The following is a 17,736-nucleotide window of genomic DNA, read 5'->3' as shown; positions in this document are numbered from 1 at the left end:
CTCTGTCTCTTAGTGTTTCTCTGTCTGTCTCTCTCCCTCTGTCTCTTAGTGTTTCTCTGTTTGTCTCTCTCCCTCTGTCTCTTAGTGTTTCTCTGTCTGTCTCTCTCCCTCTGTCTCTTAGTGTTTCTCTGTTTGTCTCTCTCCCTCTGTCTCTTAGTGTTTCTCTGTCTGTCTCCCTCTCTTTCTTAGTGTTTCTCTGTCTCTGTCTGTCTCTCTCCCTCCCTCTGTCTCTTAGTGTTTCTCTGTCTGTCTCTCTCCCTCTGTCTCTTAGTGTTTCTCTGTTTGTCTCTCTCCCTCTGTCTCTTAGTGTTTCTCTGTCTGTCTCTCTCCCTCTGTCTCTTAGTGTTTCTCTGTTTGTCTCTCTCCCTCTGTCTCTTAGTGTTTCTCTGTCTGTCTCTCTCCCTCTGTCTCTTAGTGTTTCTCTGTCTGTCTCTCTCCCTCTGTCTCTTAGTGTTTCTCTGTCTGTCTCTCTCCCTCTGTCTCTTAGTGTTTCTCTGTCTGTCTCTCTCCCTCTGTCTCTTAGTGTTTCTCTGTCTGTCTCTCTCCCTCTGTCTCTTAGTGTTTCTCTGTCTGTCTCTCTCCCTCTGTCTCTTAGTGTTTCTCTGTCTGTCTCTCTCCCTCTGTCTCTTAGTGTTTCTCTGTCTGTCTCTCTCCCTCTGTCTTTTAGTGTTTCTCTGTCTGTCTCTCTCCCTCTGTCTCAGTGTTTCTCTGTCTCTGTCTCTCTCCCTCTCTCTCTTAGTGTTTCTCTGTTTGTCTCTCTCCCTCTGTCTCTTAGTGTTTCTCTGTCTGTCTCTCTCCCTCTGTCTCTTAGTGTTTCTCTGTCTGTCTCTCTCCCTCTGTCTCTTAGTGTTTCTCTGTCTCTGTCTGTCTCTCTCCCTCTCTCTCTTAGTGTTTCTCTGTCTCTCTCCCTCTGTCTCTTAGGGTTTTTCTGTCTGTCTCTCTCCCTCTGTCTCTTAGTGTTTCCCTCTCTCTTAGTGTTTCTCTCTCCTCTCTCTCTCTCTCTATCTCCTAGGGTTTCTCTCTTTCTGTCTCTTAGGGTTTTTCTTTTGTTCTCTCTGTTTCTGAGGGTTTCTCTCTCGCTCTGGTCTCTCTCTTGTCTTTCTCTCTCAGGGTTTCACTCTATTTATCTGGCTTGCTTCTCTCTTTTTGTATTTGTTCTGCCTATTACTCCACACAACAGAATGACAGTCAAGTGCACTGATCTCGTACATCTCCCCCCTCTCTCTCTTCATTCCTCTACCCTCTCCCCCACCAGGTACATAGTGTTTGAAGGAGAGGAGGGTCAGGATGCCGGAGGCCTGCTGAGAGAGTGGTACATGATCATCTCCCGGGAGATGTTTAACGCCATGTACGCCCTGTTCAGAACCTCGCCCGGCGACAGGGTCACCTACACCATTAACCCCTCCTCCCACTGCAACCCCAACCACCTCAGCTACTTCAAGTTCGTAGGTCGCGTAGTGGCCAAGGCCGTCTACGACAACCGACTGCTGGAGTGCTACTTCACACGGAGCTTCTACAAGCACATCCTGGGCAAGAGCGTCAGGTAACACACGTACACACACTACTTTTGGGCCCACTAGGGCAAATGGTGTTCAGATCATCGAGATGTACTTGTAGGTAGCTAGAGATGTGTGTTATGTTAACTGTGGCGTATCAGCTTCCAGTAGTTGATTGAGCACGTGTGTGTTGTGTCTTCAGGTACACAGACATGGAGAGTGAGGACTACCCATTCTTCCAGGGCCTTGTCTACTTGCTGGAGAATGACGTCTCCACTCTGGGCTATGAGCTGACATTCAGCACTGAGGTATGTCCTTTGTGTGTGTGCTTGTCGGTGTGTCTTTTTTAAATGATCCCAACTCAGAAAACTGCTAATTATGCAACTGAGTGCCTCAGGATGGTTATAAAGAATCTGACTGACCTAAATGCTGACTGATGCCAGCCCATGACCCAATATTAAATTGGATAAATCATGTTAGTTACATTTCTCTATAGCCAGTGACCCCATAGATACTATTAAATTATGTGGAAGCTCTGCTGAACTGTTTCCCTCAATCTCTCTCTCCTCCCTCTCTTTACTCCCTCCCCCTCTCTCTCTCCCTCCCCCTCTCTCTCTCTCTCCCTCCCCCTCTCCCTCTCTCCCTCCCCCTCTCTCTCATCCCTCCACCCCACTCCCGCTTTCCTCTCTCTACCTCTCTTTCCTCTCGCATGTCCCTCCATTCTCTCTCTGTCCCTGTCTCTCTGTCTCAGGTCCAGGAGTTTGGTGTGTGTGAGGTACGGGACCTGAAGCCTAACGGAGGCAACATCATCGTCACTGAGGAGAACAAGAAGGAGTACGTCCACCTGGTCTGTCAGATGAAGATGACTGGTGAGACCAGACACAACACCATCACACCAATCACATGTATTATAGAAAACCCTTTTTACACCAATCACATGTATTATAGAAAACCCTTTTTACATCACCAATCACATGTATTATAGAAAACCCTTTTTACACCAATCACATGTATTATAGAAAACCCTTTTTACACCAATCACATGTATTATAGAAAACCCTTTTTACATCACCAATCACATGTATTATAGAAAACCCTTTTTACATCACCAATCACATGTATTATAGAAAACCCTTTTTACACCAATCACATGTATTATAGAAAACCCTTTTTACACCAATCACATGTATTATAGAAAACCCTTTTTACACCAATCACATGTATTATAGAAAACCCTTTTTACATCAATCACATGTATTATAGAAAACCCTTTTTACATCAATCACATGTATTATAGAAAACCCTTTTTACATCACCAATCACATGTATTATAGAAAACCCTTTTTACATCACCAATCACATGTATTATAGAAAACCCTTTTTACATCACCAATCACATGTATTATAGAAAACCCTTTTTACATCACCAATCACATGTATTATAGAAAACCCTTTTTACATCAGCAGTTGTCACAAGGTGCTGTACAGATACCCAGCCTTTAAAAGTACATATTTAATTGGCATAGTACATTTGTGAACATTCGGTCAAGCAGCCAGAGGAATATTATACAATTATACATGTCATACTTTTATTAGAGGTGTCCTTATAAACTAGGAGCATACGAAGTCAAATGTACATCAAGACTTTGTCTGGAACACTGTCTGTAAGAACACGTAAAGTATGCGCCTTCACGTTTTGACCTGTCTGCTGCAAGAAAGGGAAAAATAAGACCTCCTGTAAGGGAGATATTGAAGTCTGTTTTGTGTGAACCTGCCTTCTCTCTCATAGGTTGCTCGGCAGAACAAGTCTTGTCGTAATGAAGTGTTTTAAATCTATACTCCCTCTCTCTCTCTCTGTCCGTCCCCCTGTAGGTGCTATCCGTAAACAGCTGTCAGCCTATCTGGAGGGTTTCTATGAGATCATACCCAAGAGGCTGATCTCCATCTTCACAGAGCAGGAGCTGGAGCTGCTCATATCTGGCCTGCCCACTATAGATATAGACGACCTCAAGGCCAACACAGAGTACCACAAGTACCAGTCCAGCTCTATACAGGTAGAGAGGGGGACACACAATACAGTACAACTCTCACACACACACTCACTGACAGAGTACACAAGTACCAGTCCAGCTCCATGCAGGTGCCTACATAGATGCAAACACCAGGGTCGTATTCATTCACTAGAGCAAAATGTAGCGAAACATTTTGCAACGGAACACAAAGATGAGTGTTTCTTATTGGACAAGTTCTGATGAATACGACCCAGGGACTAACGATGTCCCACAGTGCCAGATGACTGTCTTTTAGTTGTATTATATGCTATGCATTCATATTGGTGATGTGCTACTGGGGCTGTGATCTTGACTGTTCCTCAGATCCAGTGGTTCTGGCGGGCCCTGCGTTCCTTCGACCAGGCGGACAGAGCCAAGTTCCTGCAGTTTGTGACGGGCACGTCCAAGGTTCCTCTGCAGGGCTTTGCAGCTCTGGAGGGCATGAACGGAATACAGAAGTTCCAGATCCACCGTGACGACCGGTCTACCGACCGCCTACCGTCAGCTCACACCTGGTAAAGACATATACACATGCACTAACACACGCGCTGACGCACTGCTCACACCTGGTTAATAACACACTTACAACTGGTACAATTAATGAATGCTAGACCAGCTGTGCTGCAATCTACTCGCTAAGGGCAGAATCCTGATATCTACTTTTTTGTTGCTTAAATTAAGGTTTGATGTCAAAAGAATGTAGTTAGTTATGTATGTAGATCTCAAGTCTGCATTCAGCCAGCTCGATATGATAGAACTTCAATTACTCTGGTAAGTTAGTTCTAAGCGCTACCATTCTCAATTCCCTTATAACCCATTTCTCTCATCCTCTCCTGTAGCTTTAACCAGCTGGACCTCCCAGCCTACGAGAGCTATGAGAAGCTGAGACACATGCTGCTGCTGGCCATTCAGGAATGCTCAGAGGGATTTGGACTGGCTTAGACCTACCCACACGGAGACTCTTAACACGCACACAATTTAGACTTGCATACTCTGATGACACATAGACACACAGACACATCGTCACACACACACTGGCGCTATCATAGACATTACTGGATGACTGGGAAAATGGTATCTAGACGTACAACTGGTTCCTAATCCATATATAGAAACAGACAGACCAGCAGAGTGGTATGATTAACTGACTGACTGATATTACCTACTACACACAGAGCCTCATGTCAGTAGACACAGACCTGTGCCTGGTATGTCTCCCTCCCCTTCCACATTAAAATGGCAGAAACCTGAGCGCGAGCACATTGAGGATTAAAACCTGGACTAATATCAAAGACATTTTCTCCATTTAGTTTGATTTCTCTGTACAAAAGGTTTTGGAGTTTATTATTTCTCTTTTTTTGTTCTTCTCTGGCTGTGTAAAAAATGAGAAGGATGTTTGTGTGTGTGAACAGGATGGTTATAAAAACTTTGGGGGGGAAATGTTGGCTGTTTTTGCGAATTTGTGACCTCATAAGCCTTGAAGATGGGGGGGGGGGCATTTTTATGGGGAAGGAAGGAGAAAGAGGGGAAGAAAAAATAATAAACTTGAGAAGTTATGAAAAAATTGAAAGAAATGCACTTTTCAAAGTTTTGTGGTGTTTTTAAGGAAGGATGGTACAAAACAATGAAGAAAACAAGAAAGGAGATGAAGACATGAACCACATTCTAGAGTCGTTTTGGCTATTAAATCACTGACCCAGCCTTGAGCCTTTGAATCAGAGTGAAATAACTACATGAATAAATGTATAAAATGGAGTCCCATTTGTCTCTTAACATTATTATATATTGTAACCTATCACCCTTCATCTGAAACAAACTATAGCCAATCATACTAGACCTTAATTATAAAAAGATGTACTCTTCTATTAGTGTGCCATCACACTAATGCAAATTATTTGAAACAATTGTATAATTTTGTGAAGGATCTCTTCCCTGAAGATTGTGCTCATCCTTATGGTCATTTTGAATTGTCCTTGAGAGTTCCCTGGCAGCAGTGGCGGTTCTAGACACATTTTACTAGGGGGGCCAAGGAGGGGCCAGTGTTTAATCAGGGGGGCACACATAAAAAAACTGGCAACACATGATATTCAAAGATTATAAACTTTATTATACTTTAAAATCATATGACATTTATTATAACACGTATTTTGTACAAGAGTGCAGATGCAAGAGAGATAGTGCCATAAAAATGAAAAAAAAAAAAAAAAAAAGTACAGGGTTCATATTCAATGTGAACAAAACTCCAGGATACAACAAAGGGTACAACAATGTGCCATTTCCTATTTATGGAAGCCCCACTACTGTGGACAGTTGATTCCACATTTTGTTTTAAGAAAGAACTTTCTGAGTGATTTATAAACAAAACACACTACCCTGTATCCATTTAGGTAAAATAAACCAAATCAGAAAAGAAATTCAATTCAAAGAGGCTTTACTAGCATGACCATATTGACATACAGTATTGCTAAAGCACATAAACAGGGAAACGTGTTACACATTAACATCCAGTAGTCCAATAGGATGCAGACAATAAACATTAAGTTAACATTCGTTTAAAAGCAACAATCATGTCAACACAATGTAGCAATATGAACAACACTGATGGATATCAGCAACAACATGAAAACAAGAATATTACAGGTGTCTGTGTGTGTCTGTGTCTTTGTGTACTTCACTGTCAGTTGATGAGCAGGTGTACAAAAAAAGGCTTTACAACATATATGGGCAAGTCCATTTAGGACAACACATTTCCACCATAGTTCACATTAGGAAAAAATGACAGCATGAATGCTCACTAAACAAACATATACTACATATACCTTTTTATACACATTTTTTTTCAGTAATTTTTTAAGAGTGAAAGGGAAGTAAGCAATCGCTCATCATAGGATCATACATATTTCAGTTACAATATTAGTTACAATATTAGTGTTAGTTAGATCATCATGTCAAAGCTGGACCTGCAAAGTCTGAACGACACAAGTGTGCAATGATTGGAGTGATTTTGTTTCTTTTTTTTCTTGCTTTGCTTGTTTTCAAAAGGAAAAATCATAGTTGGTAAAAAATAAAATAAACTTTCGTTGAAAGGTATCACACTGTATAATTTACAAATATCTAAAGAGGTTTAGTGGATGCCATAAAACATCTGTGGAGCTTGAAGATTTGTAGTACATAGATGTTTGGCAGAGATAATTCAAAAGAATAAAATCATAAACTCTATCTATCTATCGAGAGAGAGAGAGAGAGAAGTGTTTCCTTAGAGCAGTACATGCAGAAATCACTTAATGGAGTGATGTCATAATGGGCCACAAAACTTTGGGGATGTGGATGGAAAGTTACAGGCAGGAGAGGGGAACCAACAGAAGCAGGTCTTGAGACATGAGTTTGCCCCTTTTTGAAAACCTCTTGAGAGAGGATTGGTGGGATATATATACATACATACAAACATACATACACTCTAGTAGTGTGTGAAACTACTGGTACTGTGAGGAAAAAAAGATAGATGATGTAAAATGAAAAATAAAACAAGCTTCAGCTTCTTAAGACACGGTGGGTTCATCTAAGTAGACACATGTAACTTCATGTGGACACCAGACTGTCTTTGTCTACACATCTAACTTCATATGGACCCCAGACCGTCTCTGTTTACACATGTAACTTCATATGGACACCAGACTCTTTGTCTACACATGTAACTTCATGTGTACACCAGACTAACTCCATTCATTTTACCGGTGGTATTGAGAACAGATAAACCCACCGTGTCTTAAGAAGCTCAAGCTTGTTGTTTTATTGTTCATTATATCTATTTTTCCTCACAGCGGCACTCATACGCTACTAGCGTATATATCATATAGATACACTACAGCAACAGGATACGGCGGTTGTGCTGTCTGGCAAAACGGTCCACAAATACATCAAGATCCAGAGCCTTGGCCCTTCTGGACTCTATGCTCAGGACACCAAGATCACTGAGTCTCTCATCACTAGTGGTGGACCGCAGGAAGGTTTTTTATCAGTTTCAGTGTGGAGAAACTGCGTTCGCAAGAGGCTGAGCTTACAGGAAGGGTTACAGCAATCCTGCACAGTCTAAAGAGCTCAAAGAAAACTTCCCTGTATGGCTCAATAAAACAAACCAGCTCAACTGTACTGCATGGCTTTTTGACTTCACCACTCTGTATTTTTCTGTCCAAAACTCTCTTAAATTGATGGAGCTCATGCCCTAAATCATCAATGTCTGCATTATACAAACGGCCAAATGAAAAAACATTGCTCTCCTTTAAAAAGGTATCACTCTGGGGACTGAGAGACTGTATGCTTCTCATGAGCTCACAGTTTGTATTGGAGAAACGTCTGTTCAACTCATTGAGCATGCTGTCAATTACAGGATAGAAAAATGATGTGAGAAACATATCTTTGTCACGTTCTACCTCCCTCTGACCAACAGTGCTTAGCGTGCAGTAGCCACTGAGTCTAGAGCTCAGCATTTTCTGACGTTTCGCCACTGACCTTGTTGCAGAATCACACTGCTCACAAATATTCAATGCTTCATCCCACAACTCATCAAAGAAAGACTCCTGCCTGTGGTCTTTCAATGTCAGGACTAAAGCATTTACTAAGTCAACAGCACTTGACAGATCAACAGTTTGTGACTGTAACATGTCAGACAATAGCTTTGTCTCCCCAAACAACTTACGCAGAGTAACAAGATGCACAACAAATTCTAGGTCAATTTGAGCAAGAAGACCTCGGGCCTCAACAGTTCTTTCACCATGACGTTCTTGAGCAATCTCTTGCAGTAGTCGTTTAAGGGCAGGTAGAGTGTCCATGATATTACGAAGGGCTAGAAATCGGCATGACCAACGTGTGTCGCTTAAACGTTGCAGCTCTCTGGTTCTGCCATACATTTCTCTTTGGAGAGACAGCCATTTTGGGTGCACATATGAGGAAGAAGTAAACATATAAAGACTCTGTAACAAAGAAAAAAACTCCTCCGTTTCTGGGACACTTTTGACTACATCAACTAACACTAAATTCAGACAATGAGCACTACAATGGACGTAGAAGGCAAATTTAGCCTGTTCTTTGATCCTTGCCTGAACCCCTGAATGCATACCGCTCATAACGGCAGCGCCATCGTACGCTTGGCCTACGAGGTTATTTTTGTAGTCCAGGCCATAACGTTCCAGTAAGTGTACTATTTTTCCAGTAAGCCCTGCTGCATCTAACCTCTCTGCAGATTCAAAATGGAGAAAACTCTCCTTAATGGCCCCATTGTAATAGTACCTGAGTGTGAAGGACATCTGTTCTTTTTTTTTAAATATCCTTTGTTTCATCTGCCATGACGCTAAAAACCTCACTTTTCTTCACTTCTTCTATGATTTCAGACCGAACCATTTCTGCCAAACAACCCAAAACCTCATTCTGGATGATCTTGCTTGTGTACTTTGCATTGTGAATGGAAGTTAATCTTCTCTTAACAAGTTGGTCGTGGTTAGCAACTGTGTTAAGAATTTCCCTAAAGTTTCCTTTGTTAGTGGACCCTTCAGATTCATCATGTCCTCTTTGTGCTATGTTTTGTGTAGCTGTAAGCAACAGCACTTCCCCAACTGTTTTAATGTATACCTGATTTTCTTGTACTTCTTTAGTGTGTTCTTTGTCAAGGAGATCTGTTAGTGTTGCGTCAGTTCTAACAGCTCTTTGATAATCCCTCCATGCGATCATTGCACACTTGTGTCGTTCAGACTTTGCATGTAGTGAAAACCCTGCATTTCTCATAGTTGCCTTTTTCCAGTTTGTAAAACCAGGTGTTGAAACAAAAACGGTGTCTGGGGCATTTGGTGTGCTAAAATGTCTACATGCATAGCAACATGTAGAGTCCGTCATTACAGAATACTCAAGCCATGGATGAGTAGTGTACCAGTTTGGTCTGAAGCTTCGTCTTCTGTCCCCCATCAGTGTGGTTGGGAATATCTTCAAGTTCGGCTGTATTGGTACGTCATACTTAGACTTGCTGATATCTGAAGAAGATGGACAGTAAACATAGGGCACAACTACAACATTTATTTACTGTATATCTGCATGTATTTCAAAATGTAGGCAAAGTATTTACTTTAAAAAAAAAACAGAGCCATATTGACACAAAAAAGAATTAACAGCAGAAAGCAGCATTTTAAGGACACCCAGCAGGCCTACCATTACATTGTAATTGCATTGCTTTGCAAATAGTAAGAACCTTCCTCATCACAAACCTGATGGTGCAGTACTTGATCCACATGGATCCACTTGCTGTCCCTCTGGCTGTTCATCTCTCTGTCCCTGTATGCTTTCTTCTTCATGCTTCTCACCCTCTTCTTCATTCTCCTCGCCCTCTTCTTCATTCTCCTCACCCTCTTCTTCATCCTCCTCACCCTCTTCTTCATCCTCCTCACCCTCTGGAATTTCCCTCTCTTTGTCAGACCCCTCACTTTCATCACATGCTGGCTCTCCCTCTTCCTCAACTTTCTCAAAACCTCGATTTGTTTCTCTCACTTTTTTGTTTGCTGGGGCAAAAAATGACTTTATGTCCCTTCCTCGTTTCATGATAACTATTAGAAGAAGAAAAAACGTAGGGGCATGCATTACATTTTGTTACCTAACCATCCCTCCCTACTTAACACTGGCAGATAACCTGTTGATTACTTTACTAAAAATGTATTTGTTATCGCGATGCAACAGCCAAGACGGATGAAGTTACGTGGTTAACATCACAACATTGTGTAGACCTAGCAAGGATAGCCTACTAACATTTGGATATTTGCTTCTGCTTCGATATGATTACATTTCTAAACAAATCGAGACCAGACATTTAAAAACTTGATTTGATTTATGTGTGAGGAACAAAAGGAACATGTAGGCTATGTGCAAGAACAACAAGTCACTTATGATATTAAATCGTTTTCTTACCTTCGACTCCTGCAAATCGTAGCTCCTCTCGCAAATAGTAGTTGCTGAGCTCTCATTCACCGAAGCAGCACCACACGTGGCAGGCAGGCAGATGGCAGGATACAGTTTTTGGGTGCGCCACTCTAATTTACCCGTGTAGAACGTTGCCGTGTAGAGCGTTGCATTAGTTCCGCTTTTGGCGCTCGCGTGTAAAATAGTTATAAATTCATAATTTTTTATTTGGTCAGCACGGGGGGGCCACAGGGGTGGCCAGGGACATTTCCAGGGAGGCACGGGCCTCCCCCGGCCTCCGTGTAAAACCGCCACTGCCTGGCAGATCAAATGTAAAGCCAGTCATAGTGAACCTCTCCAAAGAGCCTGGATGAGTCACAGCATGGGACCAGTCGGAATCCACCATCACAAGGTCACTCAAGTCCACACTGACCACCAGCAGAGAGAATCTTAATGAACATGTGTAACAGAATTCCATGCAACATTTCAGCAAGGTTTATTGGCCTGACACTTAGCTATGAGGAAAAATGGTTTTCTATTGTAGCTTTATCATGCTCCTGGCCTTTGCTATGTGTAAGTGGATACTGAAGAATGACAGTAGGACACATTACCAGATACGGAGCCACTGCGCTGTGATGAGGCTGCAGAGAGAAGCAAGCAGCTGCAGAGCAGTGGGCTGACTTCAAGAGCTGTCACCATCTCACAGCAGTCCTGGCCTGGTTCCGGATCTGTTTGTGCCGTCTTGCCAACGCCTATGGCCATTGTCACACGGTGACAGCACAAACAGGTCTGGAACCAGGCTAGCTCTGTCCTGTTCAGACAGGCTGGTGCAACTAGCATGCTGAGATGACAGTGAAATGGTCCTCCAGGCACCAGCTGCCTTGTCTTTACCATTGGTCATGTAACACAGAAGGCGCTAGCTAGTCTATGTGCCTGCAGCACTACAGGTCTGCAGTCTGGGTCTCATCTCAGCCCCACTGTCTCTCACTGATGATGGAAGTGACAGGTCCAAGAGTGGGCCATTCATTTGGACAGGGTGGCAGTGAGTTGCGTTTTGATTGGGGCATTTTGTCACATGGTTCATGTTGTGATTCAGTCACCCCAGAAGGTATTGATTTGCAGCATCGCTCTTGGATTCATCATGTGGTGGTCTCTTCTCCATTGCAATATCCTCCTGTCGGGTTGGTTCCTAATGATTTCCCCATGACTGAAAAATGTATGCATTCACAAACTAAGTCGCTCTGGATAAGACCGTCTGCTAAATGACTAAAATGTTTAAAAAATAAAAAAAATGGTGATGAGATTGTGTTTTCTTCCTCATCAGCCCCTGGTCAGAAGGACAGCGAGAGAGAGCGAGAGATCGGTCATGTGGTCAGAGGTGTCTTGTGCTCTGACAGTGTAAGCTGGTCCCCAAGCTAATGGCACACAGCAGTGTCTGATGTGTGAGACCGAATGAAATGCTAGCCGTCTGGACCAGGGCCCGGTTTCTCGATAGCGATTGTTAAGTTGGCGCACAGGCTGGTCCCAGCCCCTTGGCGCTTCACTGTTGCCAGGTGTTTAGTTGTTTTGCAACTTCAGACATAGTCTGTTCCTCTCCACTGTAGCAGAACACATGTCCTTGAGCGCGGTTTAACAAAGAGGCAGTGTGTATGTGTCTGTGAGAATCATAAGTCTGTCTCACCCTACTCCCTAACATTCCTCACATGAATCACAGCTTGTTATGTTAAACAATTTATATCAGTACAGTACAAACCTATTATGTTTAATCATTAGTGCATTCTTTCTAAGCTAGGCATCACATCTAGTTATAAGAAAATAGACCCCCACAATCCCCCTTTTCACACCCACTGGGTGTGAACCCAAAATAAGAAATTTCAGGGAAATTCAGGAATCCCCCTATTGACACCCTCAAGGGTGTCACTCATTAAAATACAATACAAACAAAAAGAATCACACTTTTATTAATAGGCGATAATAAAAAAGCCTTCAGTCCTTCCATCTACACCCAACTTGTACTAGGTTGGCTACCAGCCACCCAGGAACTTTAAACCTTCACATAAGGAAAGACAAACATTCACAATGGTTAACTTGATTAATAAAGCATAAAACACAAAGATTAATACATTTTGGCCCCCTTTAGACACCCTCTAGGGTGTCACTCCACCACCTCACCAATAGCAAACCAAGGGTCATCCTCAGTCAACTTTATCTCAGTGTCTGCATCTCCTTCTTGAGCCCCTAGGAGGGGCATCATACCAGCCGAATGCACGACATCTGTAACAGACTTTCTCAGACAAGGAATTACACAGGCAGTACAGCACATTAATATTAGAAACACAACTACTAGGTTCAGAAATCCAGTAACCACCAATAGTTGAATACTTGCCAAACCAATCACCCAACCAGGAGAACAGTCCGTTTCCCTCCATTTCAGCCATGCACTTCATTTCAGCTGATAGTTTATCTAAACCAACTAGTCAGGACTGGTATTGTTAGGGATAAACATACAACAATAGCTTAACATTCTATAGACACCACCCCTTTCTGCCTGATCTAGAGCCAACCTCTTTTTACGAAGTCATAAGAGTGAGATGGCGGATAATTGTTCAAAAGATCCCTTCTGTTGCATCCCTAGTCCAGCCAATAAATCGTTGTTGGTCGTAATAGATATAATTAATCCAATTCACAATTTGGTTTATTGTCACCCACCAAAAGAACGTGGTAGTAAACCCTTCCCCTAATTGTTTCATAGCTCGGTATCCATCCGATACCCCCCTTGGTAGCCCAATTGCATCCATCTAAATAGGGCTATTCTCCTCCTACATCTGTTTAATCATTGGTTCCTGGTGACTAATTCTAACTAGCTGAACCAGTAGAACCAGGGGCGCATGTATCTAGCTACCCCCTTTGGAATTCACTGCCTTTACTGGCACACGCCCACCACACATCGGTTACAGGTTCAGAATTCTCTCCTGTGCTTCCGAACTTAAGTCTCCAATTGATAATTGGTGATGTCTTTGTTTCTCTTTACCCCCCACCTGGATGTTCAGTCCCGCCCGGTCTCATATCCCCATCCCCAAGTGTATTTAAACACTTGAGTCTAGGAACAATCCGCCGTGGGGGCCAAACATGAATATAATAGGATTTTATAATCCCAATTTGCTTATTGACATGTACCCCACCCGTTGGCTACGTCCCTAACCCTTATTTTGAATCTGACAGTCTGCCCTTCTCTGAGTCCTATTTTGTAGGCCACTCGTCCTTGACGGTCAGTATGTCGGGTCGCTTCTCTTCTCTTTTACTTCTTAACAATGGTAAGGGCATAGCATAATTGGTGGTGGATCTTGACATATCAAGACCATTACCGAGACTATGATGCAACTCAAGTTATCCATATTCCCAAAAACCGCCAACCCTCTCCTGTCCTCAGTCTTTCTGCTTGGTACTACCCCATACTCACACCTCTATAAACACCCCACAGTTTACATTTACATTTTAGTCATTTAGCAGACGCTCTTGACCAGAGCGACTTACAGGAGCAATTAGGGTTAAGTGCCTTGCTCAAGGGCACATTAACGTCATTTAGCAGACGCTCTTAGCCAGAGCGACTCACAAATTGGTGCGTTCACCCTATAGCCAGTGGGATAACCACTTTACAATTTGGGGGGGGGGGGGGGGGGTTAGAAGGAATACTTTATCCTATCCCAGGTATTCCTTAAAGAGGTGGGGTTTCAAATGTCTCCGGAAGGTGGTGAGTGACTCCGCTGTCCTGGCGTCGTGAGGGAGCTTGTTCCACCATTGGGGTGCCAGAGCAGCGAACAGTTTTGACTGGGCTGAGCGGGAGCTGTGCTTCCGCAGAGGAAGGGGAGCCAGCAGGCCAGAGGTGGATGAACGCAATGTCCTCGTTTGGGTGTAGGGACTGATCAGAGCCTGAAGGTACAGAGGTGCCGTTCCCCTCACTGCTCCATAGGCAAGCACCATGGTCTTGTAGCGGATGCGAGCTTCAACTGGAAGCCAGTGGAGTGTGCGGAGGAGGGGGGTGACGTGAGAGAACTTGGGAAGGTTGAACACCAGACGGGCTGCGGCATTCTGGATGAGTTGTAGGGGTTTAATGGCACAGGCAGGGAGCCCAGCCAACAGCGAGTTGCAGTAGTCCAGACGGGAGATGACAAGTGCCTGGACCAGGACCTGCGCCGCTTCCTGTGTAAGGCAGGGTCGCACTCTCCGAATGTTGTAGAGCATGAACCTGCAGGAGCGGGTCACCGCCTTGATGTTGGCGGAGAACGACAGGGTGTTGTCCAGGGTCACGCCTAGGCTCTTCGCACTCTGGGAGGAGGACACAGCGGAGTTGTCAACCGTGATGGCGAGATCATGGAACGGGCAGTCCTTCCCCGGGAGGAAGAGCAGCTCCGTCTTGCCAGGGTTCAGCTTGAGGTGGTGATCCGTCATCCATACTGATATGTCTGCCAGACATGCAGAGATGCGATTCGCCACCTGGTTATCAGAAGGGGGAAAGGAGAAGATTAGTTGTGTATCGTCAGCGTAGCAATGATAGGAGAGACCATGTGAGGATATGACAGAGCCAAGTGACTTGGTGTATAGGGAGAAAAGGAGAGGGCCCAGAACCGATCCCTGGGGGACACCAGTGGTGAGAGCACGTGGTGCGGAGACAGCTTCCCGCCACGCCACTTGGTAGGAGCGACCGGTCAGGTAGGACGCAATCCAGGAGTGAGCCGCGCCGGAGATGCCCATCTCGGAGAGGGTGGAGAGGAGGATCTGATGGTTCACAGTATCAAAGGCAGCAGACAGGTCTAGAAGGACAAGAGCAGAGGAGAGAGAGTTAGCTTTAGCAGTGCGGAGAGTCTCCGTGACACAGAGAAGAGCAGTCTCAGTTGAATGACCAGTCCTGAAACCTGATTGGTTTGGATCAAGAAGGTCATTCTGAGAGAGATAGCAAGAGAGTTGGCTAAAGACGGCACGCTCAATAGTTTTGGAAAGAAAAGAAAGAAGGGATACTGGTCTGTAGTTGTTGACATCAGTGGGGTCGAGTGTTGGTTTTTTGAGGAGGTGAGCAACTCTCGCTCTCTTGAAGACGGAAGGGACATGGCCAGCGGTCAAGGATGAGTTGATCAGCGAGGTGAGGTAGGGGAGAAGGTCACCGGAGATGGTCTGGAGAAGGGAGGAGGGGATGGGGTCAAGCGGGCAGGTTGTTGGGCGGCCTGCAGTCACAAGTCGCAGGATTTTATCTGGAGAGAGAGGGGAGAAAGAAGTCAAAGCATAGGGTAGGGCAGTGTGAGCAGGACCAGCAGTGTTATTAGACTTAACAAACGAGGATCGGATGTCGTCAACCTTCTTTTCAAAGTGGTTGACGAAGTCATCCACAGAGAGAGAGGAGGGGGGGGGGGGGGGGGGGGGGGGGGGGGGGGAGGATTCAGGAGGGAGGAAAATGTGGCAAAGAGCTTCCTAGGGTTAGAGGCAGATGCTTGGAATTTAGAGTGGTAGAAGGTGGCCTTAGCAGCAGAAACAGATGAAGAAAATGTAGAGAGGAGGGAGTGAAAAGATGCCAGGTCGGTAGGGAGTTTAGTTTTCTTCCATTTCCTCTCCGCTGCCCGGAGCTCTGTTCTGTGAGCTCGCAGTGAGTCATCAAGCCACGGAGCTGGGGGGGAGGACCGAGCCGGCCGGGAGGATAGGGGACACAGAGAGTCAAAGGATGCAGAAAGGGAGGAGAGGAGGGTTGAGGAGGCAGAATCAGGAGATTGGAGGGAGAAGGATTGAGCAGAGGGAAGAGATGATAGGATGGAAGAGGAGAGAGTAGTGGGAGAGAGAGAGCGAAGGTTGCGGCGGCGCATTACCATCTGTGTAGGGGCAGAGTGAGTAGTGTGGGAGGAGAGCGAGAGAGAAAAGGAAACAAAGTAGTGGTCGGAGACTTGGAGGGGAGTTGCAGTGAGATTAGTAGAGGAGCAGCATCTAGTGAAGATGAGGTCAAGCGTATTGCCTGCCTTGTGAGTAGGGGGGGACGGTGAGAGGGTGAGGTCAAAAGAGGAGAGGAGTGGAAAGAAGGAGGCAGAGAGAAATGAGTCAAACGTGGACATAGGGAGGTTGAAATCCCCCAAAACTGTGAGGGGTGAGCCATCCTCAGGAAAGGAACTTATCAAGGCGTCAAGCTCGTTGATGAACTCTCCAAGGGAACCTGGAGGGCGATAGATGACAAGGATATTAAGCTTAAATGGGTTAGTGACTGTGACAGCATGGAATTCAAATGAGGAGATAGACAGATGGGTTAGGGGAAAAATTGAGAATGTCCACTTGGGAGAGATGAGGATTCCTGTACCACCACCCCTCTGACCAGATGCTCTCGGGGTATGCGAGAACACATGGTCAGACGAGGAGAGAGCAGTAGGAGTAGCCGTGTTTTCAGTGGTGATCCATGTTTCCGTCAGCGCCAGGAAGTCGAGGGACTGGAGGTTGGCATAGGCTGGGATGAAGTCAGCTTTGTTGGCAGCAGAACGGCAGTTCCAGAGGCTGCCTGCGACCTGGAACTCCAGGTGAGGGGTGCGAGCAGGGACCACCAGGTTGGAGAGGCAGCAGCCGCGCGGTGTTGTGCGTTGTTTGTGTAGCCTGTGCAGAGACGAGAGAACAGGGATAGGCAGAGGCATAGTTGACAGGCTGTAGCAAATGGCTACAAAAATGCAGAGGAGATCGGAATGAAATGAGCTAAGCATCTGGGAGAGGAGAGAGGGGGGCCTCCCTCACCAAAAACTTCTACCTCAGAAACTAAAATTGTTTCACTGAACAGTTGTTCAATGTTTAAAGGAATAAACTCAAACCCACCTTATTCAGCTAGCCAACTATGACACCATAGCTGACTAGCATGCTAGCATCCAATAACACACAGTTTAACACACAGTTAAGCACCAATACTCACAACAAACCACCAATAGTGTGTTAACTAGCTAACCAGCATGCCAGCATCCAGTAACACACAGCCAAGCACAAACACTTGGTCACAGCAAACCACCAATAGTGTGATAACACACTAAACAGATCATTCGTGTCTGTGTCAAGTTCCTTTCATGACGCAGCAATGATTCAACATTGGCTAGCTAGGACAAGTATATTGTAATTAGCTACTACCGCACCGTTCGCTGGTCGTGCTGGGTAGCTAGCAATGGCCACTGTGTTGGCTTTGTTTGAAGAACGGCTAGCTAGCTAGCTTCGTGCTACACCCGGCACACAATGGCTACTGTGTTGAC

General features: G+C 44.8%; 1 protein-coding gene across 1 annotated transcript in view; it reads left to right on the top strand.

The window, feature by feature from the left end:
- LOC311148373 (E3 ubiquitin-protein ligase HUWE1-like) overlaps window positions 1–5,302 on the top strand; it is a 98,745-nt gene extending 93,443 nt beyond the window's left edge. The window contains exons 81-86 of the mRNA XM_084185325.1: window positions 1,256–1,543; window positions 1,699–1,804; window positions 2,248–2,365; window positions 3,369–3,550; window positions 3,872–4,062; window positions 4,387–5,302. Coding sequence (XP_084041451.1) covers window positions 1,256–1,543; window positions 1,699–1,804; window positions 2,248–2,365; window positions 3,369–3,550; window positions 3,872–4,062; window positions 4,387–4,489 — 988 coding nt within the window. The 3' untranslated portion in view covers window positions 4,490–5,302. The remainder of the gene's footprint in view (window positions 1–1,255; window positions 1,544–1,698; window positions 1,805–2,247; window positions 2,366–3,368; window positions 3,551–3,871; window positions 4,063–4,386) is intronic.
- The last annotated feature ends 12,434 nt before the right edge of the window (window positions 5,303–17,736 follow it).

Source organism: Coregonus lavaretus (assembly GCF_964263955.1).
Source record: "Coregonus lavaretus genome assembly, chromosome: 20".
In the NCBI taxonomy this organism is placed as follows: domain Eukaryota; kingdom Metazoa; phylum Chordata; class Actinopteri; order Salmoniformes; family Salmonidae; genus Coregonus; species Coregonus lavaretus.
The sequence above is the reverse complement of the archived record's forward strand: the minus strand, read 5'-3'. Positions and strand labels throughout refer to the sequence as shown.